We start from the raw sequence: 10271 nt of genomic DNA on the forward strand, positions 1-10271 counted from the left end.
CAAGGGTACAGATGGGGTTTCACAGCAACCATACAAAATCTGTGCTTGGGTGTTTCTTCCAAACTTTATGGAGATCGACATTAACCCTTTTCCTGCCAAGTCCATATTTCACCACCAGGCCAAGATGGTTAAAATTAATGAAACACAACGTATTCCATATGATGTATTTCAACATAATACTGTACATTTGAAGGCTGTTGAAAACATAATACTGTAAAGTTGATTTTTTTTGGACAAAAGATGCTATAACATACCAAGCCAAGTGGGTGAAAATACGTCATGTTTTGGCTCAATACCGCTTTTTACTGACTTGGCTGATGGGGAAGTGATACTGTCTGGCAGGAAAAGGGTTAAATTATGCTAAATACAAATGAGGCTTAATCTGTGAACATTTTAAGTCAAGTTTAATTTATTTGTTTATTTATTTATTTGTACATTTAACCCTTTTCCTGCCAAGTTCATATTTCACTATCAGGTCAAGTTGATTAAAACTATAGCCAAACAAAACATGTCCTATATGGTACATTTTAACAAAGACTTGAAGATTTGAAGGTCCCTGAAGACAGAGATACTGTATACATGATTTAAAGCTGCTATACCATACCAAGCCAAGTGGGTGAAAATACATATGGTTTTGGCTCAATACTGCCTTTTACTGACTTGGCAGATAGGGAAGTGATACTGTCTGGCAGGGAAAGGGTTAAAATGTTTCATTTATTTTTGATATTTTCTATCATTCTGGGTGTGTAAAACAGACATCCGAATTATTTATTTGTTTTGTTTTATATGTTTAAAGTGTTTCACTTCTATGGATATTTTCTGTCATTGCTAGGAAGTGTAAAACAGATATATGAATGTCCGCAGGCCAAGAAGAGTTTATCATCTGAAGACAAAATGTTACATTGCCGTCTTATCTCATCCATCATAAGTAATATAAATAGCAATGACAGATTTACAGTAGTTCTGAATTCTTATGCTGAAATAAGTTCACTTAACAATTCTGGGATCTTTTCCTTTCAAAAGCTGAAGATGTGTATCTCTCTCCCTGACCACATAAAAAGATGATATATCAGTTCAGCTCTCTCCATGACAAAAAGTCTGTTCGATGAATTGGTCAGGGGTCAAGCAAAATCATTAAAAGGCCACAAAAATAGCATGTAGACTACAGATATATTATGGCACGGTTCTGGGACTGTAATTATAGATATGATCTGTGTCAAGTTCAGCATTTGGGTATAACACTGGGTGCCTTATGTATCTGATGTCTTTTGTTCTAAGATGGGCTTCTTATTACTTTCATCTTCAAAATGTGAACAGCATTTCTGGTACACTTTTTCTTGATCTGAAAAATCAACACACCAAGGTCACGACCTCCTGATGAGGGTCACTTACCTTTGTAAGGATCACCATGGTGACAGTGTCTTTGCCAAGTCAGCTACTTTCTTGAATGTGGTTTGATGTTGAATGTATACTCCTGGGAAAAGAAAAACAGTGAAGATATGAATGTGAAGACATTAGAGGAAGCATGCAACATTTTGGGAGATCTTGAGAAAGAAGTGAAATGCAATGTAGGGATACCATCCTTTGTCCCTGATCATCAATGTTAAATCAGTCCTACCAGTAAGTTTCCTTTGACCAAAATAATGATGTATACCTTTACAGATAAAGTAATCTGCAATTTGCATAAAAGTCAAGGTACCTAGAAGCCCTTTGTGATACACATTATCACCATATCATACTTAATACATCATGGTGATAATATCACCATTACATTATAGTGATAATGATATAAATTATCATTATCACACAATATTACGTGGCTGTTTCCAAGCAAAACACATCTGTGAAAATAATGTATATTTTTAACAATTTTCAAATGGTCTGGTATGTCAAAATACACTGTATAAGACAGTTGACCAACATAAATACATTGTATCTGACATGTTGACCAACTTGACCTGATGGTAATGGACGACCCTGTAAGGCTGAGGAACAAGGCAGTGTGGCTGATACAGAAGTCAGAACAACATACTTTGGCCTGGAGGACTGTTTTGCTTGTAACCTCTCCAATATTACTCCTTCCTACTATAACAATCATTTATCTCTGAAATTCCACATTCTTCTCTGCCAGCTTTCAAATAAATGATTTCTGTATCCTGTAAGAAGTGCTAATTATTCCTATACACAAAATAATATTTCAAAATAGATTTACGAATTAATATTTAACAAGACTTAAGTTTGGTATCTGATGATATGGTGTATAAAAGTGGGTTATTTTCAGTCTTAATAATCAATATCGTCAACATTTGTCTCTCTAAAATTAAAATTTAAATCAATCTGGCTTGAATATCATAATTCATATGCGTATTTCATAATAATGACAAGGCAAGCAGAGGGCCATATTGATCAAGAATAGACTAACACAAATACATAGCAATGAAAACAGGCTAAAGCCTTGATTCACACTATTTGCTGACAGGAAAAACATAAAATCCCAAATTTTACTTGCAAACCCTCTGCCTTACTTGATATGGCACGGAACATTTTGTGACGTTTTCAGTTAAAAATAAAAGAAAGACTTGCAAATCAAAAAATGGAGATCACATATATCATCCTGAAGAGACCTTTAGCAGGGTGCCTTATACATTATCATGTAACTCACCACTTTTTGCATCAATTAAGGAATTTCATTAAATCTGTTTATGCACCAGCAAAATACCAGTAAATGTAATATTTAATAGTTTCTCACACCAGAGAAAACTTTTTTTGAATCAGCGGTGCACCAATTTGCATTTCAAGGGTCATGTAGATCCTCGACATCGTCTTGGCATTATCTTGGCCTTTAATTTTAAAGAGGCATATTCCTAGGTGAAATTTAGCTGGAAGGAAATAGTTTTGCCCAGTTTAAAATTCAATTGAAATTATAGCATTGCAAGGAGTGAATACACAGACTGATTAAGCGTGCCATGCCAAGAAATATGCCCCTTAATTTATTCACAATGGAAACTACAAGTGGGCTACTCCCTTGGCTTTGTAATCTTACATTGAACTTCAGTGTTCTAAATTGACACAACAGCCCATCAAGCTGTCCCCATTGAACTATTCTTGACATATGTGACAGATCTTTCGTAGTGCAACTCATTGTTGAACACCACAATAATCTTTGCGACATTGCGATACAGACTAATATGGCCAACATCTGATCATTTGTGTATCATTGTGGATGTGGATGACTGTATCAACTGTCAAATCAGCAAATTAGCATATCCAGTAGTTTGAACTGATTTGCCGCAGCCTGGCTTTCAAGATAGGTTATCAAATTTCTCATGATTACGTGACAAAAAAAGGTGGTCATTTCTTGACTGATTGCTGACATAACAGATCACTTTAATATATAAACCTCCATGTTTCACAAATGTATAACTTAGTTCACCCTTATACTGACGAGGAGGTTAAAAATTATCTCAATTACAGCATCATTTGCCAACCGAACTTAATAAATTATTATTAATGTCTTCTTAGATGTCAGTAATATTTTAACTAACCTGAGTCATTGCATCATTTGCAAATCTGAACATAATGAACCCTACGACAGAACACAGATTCATACAAAGATTTTTTGTTGACCTGAGACACAGTCTGGTATCATATCAATAAAAGTTGTTGACATGAGGTCAGTGTCCGAGTCTACTTCACACATAATTAATTTCTCACACCAGACTGATATGCTATGTAATGTGACGCCAGGTAAATGATTCAAGGTTTAATCTTTGGATTGGAACTTTTGGCAGTTTATTTCAATATTGAATGAAAAGTCTGCTCCAGCTTGGTGTGGCTTATTGCTGACATGGAAATCAGAAATCAGAAAGTGCAGGAAATATCTGTCACAACTTCAAAGCACATAAAATATTTGTCAAAACCAAAATTTGCACATTTTTTATCGCACTCTTTTACTTGTTTCAAATAATTTGCACTTCTTGGTTCATCGTTTTGGAAATTTTGCCACTATGAAACTTTAAACTCATTTCCTCGGTACATGTGTTTTTTAAGTTAATATTTTATGTCAAACTCATGAAAGAATTAATCACTGTCAGTTCAAAGGTCAACAACAACATCATCAGCTAACAAATCAGATAGGCCCCATCCATAAAAGCATCAATGAAATTTGGAAAGAATATTTGCTGTTTAAATATTTTAGGTAAACTTTTTAACTTTGGACCAGTACTCCTGATTAAAGAGTACGTAAGATGTGTGTATATTGCTGCAGTCAAAGTAATTTGCATGTTGTATTTGTACCTTTGCACTATACAGTAACTCTGAACTCAATACATGCATACATGTATATGCTGAAGGGAAAATAACATATACAGTACTTTTCATGCATTTTGATTTAATCAAATACATCTTATTGTTCTCGGCACAGTACGTTGAATTGTCAAGTATTAGCCTTGCAAACAACACACTGGGTACCATATACAATATGTAATGTTATTTTTAACAAATAAACTCTAGTCCAGACTTGAATTCATTTATCAATATCAACAACGACATTGGACTTCGAACTTTAATTTGCTGTATCGAGCATTGGACATTTTGACATGTCAGAAGCAGAATAAGAATGGATTTTACAGACAGACTAAAACTGGAAAATACATCAAAAATTTATGATGATGCACAATCACTGATATAATAGTCTTTACTTGTCATCTGAAAATTGGCAACCTTGTTCCCCTGTCCAAAGTATTAGAACAATGCTGGCGGCCGGCAAAACACAAAGGCACAATGCAGTCTCCTTGGACATTTAGAAACAGGTTGTAAAATGTAAGTGAAAGCATTGTCTAGTTGCTGGGTCACGAAACCAACAACCATATGCTTCATGCAGAAAATGCATATGTAATAATACATATTTAAACATAATAGAAACCTACATGTGAAGATTCTATTTTCTTGTATGACATATGGAAACTAAAAAAAGACCGCAATAACATGGTTGTTACATCTGGCGGACTATGACTGCTGGAAAATACTGGGCAACCTGGTATTCAGACTGACCTGTTATGCTTAGGGTCAAGTTGCTACTTAGCTGTGAACCTTAATTTACTGATAATAGACGATGAAAAACACCTATTTACAGAAGGAACAACACTTTGTGAACTTAAGGGATATAGTCGTCGGTACTGCGCTCAAAGGTCGTATGGGACCCATACGACCCATGGCAACGATGTATCCAAGGCACAATGGTGATTGATGACAGTTAAAACATGTCTGTCATAATCTATCATCGTAGAATTTAAATGTTGCAGCTCTGATGATGAGGTGCATCTTGATATCGTGCACGAAATACATTGTTTGTAAACAAGAACTCGCACAGGCGCAGTTCCGACGACTATATCCCTTTAAATGTCGCCAGAACATTTTTCCAAAGTTTTCTGAATTACTGTTCCCATCTGAAAATTTACCAATATTTCAAAAAAGTAACCTGTGTGTGTATTAACAAATCAGAGTACTTACTGGTATTGTTTATTATTTACACTCTTCAACATAACTGTAGAGGTCAACATCTTTCTTAAATTTCAGAGTTTCAAGGGTGACAATTTCAACAGGATGTCATGTTAATTACATATAAGAATATAATTACTTCAAGAATATAATTACTAGATCTACTTTAGCATAACACAGGTTGAGATCATAGACATACTTTCTCTATTGTTCAGTTGACCTACTTGAATCACCAATAATCTCACGGTAAGCTTTACACGGGTGAATGATCATATAATTTAGGTTGTAAATCTGCTGCGATCAAGTAGATATAAAGAAATTTGATGTTCACACTAAAGAGAGATTACCCTTGACTGTCCAAATGCACTCACGTAAGTGTTATAGAAATTCAACTAACAACCGGTGCTTGCTAGTTTGTGGAAGTTGTAGAAGCAGCGGTCAAAATTTTATGAGCTTGTAAGGAATTTCTAAATAACTTTCCCATTACATAAAATGAGAAAAGGGCTTTGAAGACAATGCTGCTAATCCAGCTTTAAAAAAGTTTCAATTTAAGAGTGCGAGAAACGTTTTGAAAAGGGGTAGTTCTGATCTCTGAGCTCACACACCCATTCTCAATGTCACAGTCATGATTGAGTGACGACCTGGAATGTGACCGACTGAAGGAATTTCTACAAGGTGCGGCAGCCCATACCACCTCGCGATGGGATGCTTCATACGACCCGTATTTGGGTCACAGGTGCCCTTTGCCGAGAGTTGTCAGGAGAGCATTGTGGTACGTAAAATATCTGTACACAGTGCGAAGGGAAATGACAGACATCCCATCCAGTATGTGCATGTCTTTAACAGAAATGATTATTTGTCAGAGTTTTATTATTGACACAAAACCACTTCAAATCCTTCATCTTATGTAGTGAGTTCATTCCCTATTGTTTTCAGGATGTAAGCTGGATGAGATCACCATGGGAGGGACTGGGAAACACAATCATTTCCGCAAGTCATTAGTTTCGGACAAGTCATTATGATGGTATAACCACAACAATATGGGGTGGTGCAATGTAGTTTAAATGCCGGGGAAGGCAAGAGAATTTTTCCAGAACAAAGACATTTTTATATATTTTAAGCATGCAGGATGAAACTTTTGTTATGAGATTAGTTCACAAAATGTATAAAGCTAACTCAAATAGTCCTCCCCATTATTGACGAAAGTGACCACAAAATGTCATTTTATTTCTCATTCCATGTTGCAAGCGACCAGGATTTGCCATTGCGTGAATTTATTACAATTGATTGATTGATTGAAATAAATGTTGATATGATGAATTATTAATTTTGGAAAGGTACATTATTAATTTTGGGGAAGCTCCCTCTGCATGTACATGTACTCTATGTTGTCAAAGTGTGGTGTTTATTTTATGTCACATTTATTTATAATGCTGTGATCTGTGATCGGTTCATTCTGTAGGTTGGAATATTAGGTTATCAAAGCATTGCCTCATTCTCCTACATGCAATACAGAATAGATGGTCCAAGGACACAATACCATGAAAGTTACATCATCATGTGAAACATACGTAACATAATTCAATTAGAATCTTGTGACTTGGATTCTGTCTGCTGGCTTTATGATGGCAAACTAAACTGTAGTCTTGAACTTTTCCCAGTCTTTTAACTCCAAAGGTTTTGAGAAATGAAGACAGACTATTTGTAAAGTTTGTTTCCAATGTTAATGTGATCCATATTGTAATGTTTGGGATGAGGTACAGCTTATAATATTATAAAAATGCAGACTTGTAATCGACTCAACAAATTTTAAACTTTGTAAGAGATACATCCCATGAAAATCACATATCGAATGGTTTGACTGCAATGATTCTGATCAGATACCCTTCTTACCTGTATGTATAAATCAAAATCATTATGGTGAGCTAGATCACTGATATCTACAATTTGAAGTAAATTTCCCAACAGATACACTGTTATAAACATTGGCTTTGCAGAGTGCCTGAATGCATGTTTCTCAATGTCGTCATAGTATGTAAGCTGTGTGTTAAATCTGGGGCCTAAGGCAAATAGCTAATTTGAAATTTAAATTTCAGATATACATTTTTCCTATTTACATTTTTACAAATGCTTGCAACTTTGACGAAATGTTTCGCACTTTCTGTAAATATGTAGGTGTGTTAAATCAGGAAGTACAGCAAATAGACCAGACCTGACTGTGACACTTACTATAATCAATCTTTGTGAACAAACAGAGAACATACCTTTAGATAATTTTTTGCAACAATTGACTGAAATGGCAAGACACAGTAATAGAAATGCTCATAAAGTTTGACTGATCGGTACTACAATGGTAAAAATGCTAAAACTGATGAAGTGAAACACCACACAATCCTATGTTTTTATGACAACAGAGAGTTTTGTAAAAATCTATTGCCATGAAATATACCGATCTATAAACTGATTAAGTTCTGTAGCGTTAACTATGTCACACATCATACAACTTTGGTCTTGTTCATATGATAAAAAATGACTTGTCATATTTCATTTCAAGACAAGACTCGATAAATGGCACAAGTGATATTTTACTGGATGGGCGTTTCTGGACTTTGGGACTTCACAATCCAGGACTGTTAATGGGTATAAGTACCTCTCCATTGGCAGAACCATTAGATGCAGATTAGACTCATGAAACCCAGCCACCAAGGTTACCGCACAGTTTGCATGCAATGTGTTTGGTTGCTTGCAATGTTGATGACAAATCTAATGCAGCTTACATATGAGAATAATTCCTTCAGGTCAGAGAATACAAAATATTTTTTCCCCCTGGATTTACTAAGAGAGAAAACAGAACTCTGTGACCAAAAAACTTAGGTATATTTTTCAAAACTAGAACATTTCACAAATAATTTGAAAGCCCCATTACCTGTATCTTTTGCAATTTTTCCAGTATGATGGGTTGAAATCATATGCACTACAATAATTTTTTTAAACACTGTCGATGAACGCACAACTTAGGGTTTTTACAACTAAATAATTTCTGAGTTGCAACTCAGATATGGCTGCTGCAAATAGACATGTGTTAAGCACATAATTTTAATCAATCAAATCCATCACTAAGGATTGAAGCAGTGACAGTTTCAAAGACAATTTGGTTTGATAACAGGAATCCAAAACATCTCTGTGAAGATTGGACGGTATTTTTGCTGAGCAAAATGCAAAAAGGTACAGCTAATGGGCTTTAAAGTTTAATGCAAAGGCACTTCTGGTAACTATCATGAGGCAGACATTTGACAAACACTGTCTGTTGTTTTCAAGAAATGTACAATTCATGATAAAATGAAACAGCAGGGATAGGGAAAATTGAGGTGCATAAGTATTTGCTAATGACTTTGTATAAATGTGACTGTAAAAAAGTCAAAGTCTGTTACTATGGATACTGGCAGTTTCAGCGAATTCTTAAATTTTACTCAGCCCCTGAGTAAACATCTGAAGAATTGATGATTCATCAGATAAAATAATAAAGATTGCCTGTCAAGATAGAATACAGGTAACTTACATGTAGCGATAAAATGCCCAGAAAAAAGGGGGGCAAGGAACAAGAAGGGTAAAAGAACAGATGTTGCTAGCTGTATCAGGTGCTGGGTACTTCAAGGTCAAACAAAAAAGGGTTCGTTTGGTGGGAGTACTTTGACATAAGGTTCAAAATATGTACTTACTTAAAAGGCTATCCTACGGTCGTTATGACCAGTTTCAGTGTGTGCACTGTTGCAGATCTGCATGTTCTTGTGCAAGGAAGAAATTTGACCGATTTCTTTCATCGGACGCTGTGACTTGCTTGTTTCGATTTTTATGTAACGTCCAGGGCCTGTATATTCTAAATGCGAACAGAAGCAAACACGACAATCTCTACATCCCGGATAACAGTGTCAACTCTGCTATCTGGACCCCATGAGACGGTAAAGTTTGACACTTATGGGGTTGTTTCAAAACCAGCCGATCATTTTGGCTGAAAGGTAGGACAAGAATCATAGAGAACCCCGCCTTTAGAAAACAATGAAAAGAGTCCGACCTGAGCAATGACCGCTTTCACTTTTCCGGGTTCGATCGGACCATCAGTGAATGTTTTCAGGTAGGACTTTGTTTGGTTTATTTGGATGTACAGGTGTTTGGAATGGGATTTACACGTAGATGGTGATTTTCAGTAAAGATACAAATAAAAAAAAGTTGGCGAGTAAGTGTGCGTGATGCAGTAGACTATGCACTAATCGCTACCACAGTTAACATTTTTGCAATACCAAATCCAGTCATCATACACACCTGCCCTCGTGTCCGGCGACACCTTTTGTCACTTAGCGTCCGATCGAAAGTCTCACACTTAGGTTCGGAAATACAGTTTATCATCCAGATCGGACCAGATGGAAAGAAAGATTGAATCCATACCTTTTATGTTACAACTTTATGGTATTTCCAGTAGCAGTATAGCGCTCAGCTTTGGTAAAATTCATGAGTATGTTGACGGTGAGCGCATTCAATTTCAACCGGCACACCCAATATGGTAGAACGTTAAATACGTCATCATTTTGACTGCAGGATGGTATTGGGGTAGGAGACGCTATATACAAATCTACAAACTTTAAAAGAGCTCAAACATTTCTGTCACCGTCTTACAAAATTAGTAAAAATGACTTCATTAGCCCTCTATAGAAAATATTATTTCAGCTTTAGGAGCTGAGATCTTTTTTGAGGAAAAGAAAACTAAAGTGACAATG

General features: G+C 35.7%; 1 protein-coding gene across 1 annotated transcript in view; it reads right to left on the reverse strand.

Annotated features, from left to right (window-relative positions):
- LOC139119410 (myosin-VIIa-like) overlaps window positions 1-10076 on the reverse strand; it is a 58796-nt gene extending 48720 nt beyond the window's left edge. The window contains exons 1-2 of the mRNA XM_070683215.1: window positions 9943-10076; window positions 1393-1474 (exon numbers count right to left, since the gene is read on the reverse strand). Coding sequence (XP_070539316.1) covers window positions 1393-1410 — 18 coding nt within the window. The 5' untranslated portion in view covers window positions 1411-1474; window positions 9943-10076. The remainder of the gene's footprint in view (window positions 1-1392; window positions 1475-9942) is intronic.
- Between the last annotated feature and the right edge of the window lie 195 nt (window positions 10077-10271).

Source organism: Ptychodera flava, chromosome 19 (genome assembly GCF_041260155.1).
Source record: "Ptychodera flava strain L36383 chromosome 19, AS_Pfla_20210202, whole genome shotgun sequence".
NCBI lineage: Eukaryota > Metazoa > Hemichordata > Enteropneusta > Ptychoderidae > Ptychodera > Ptychodera flava.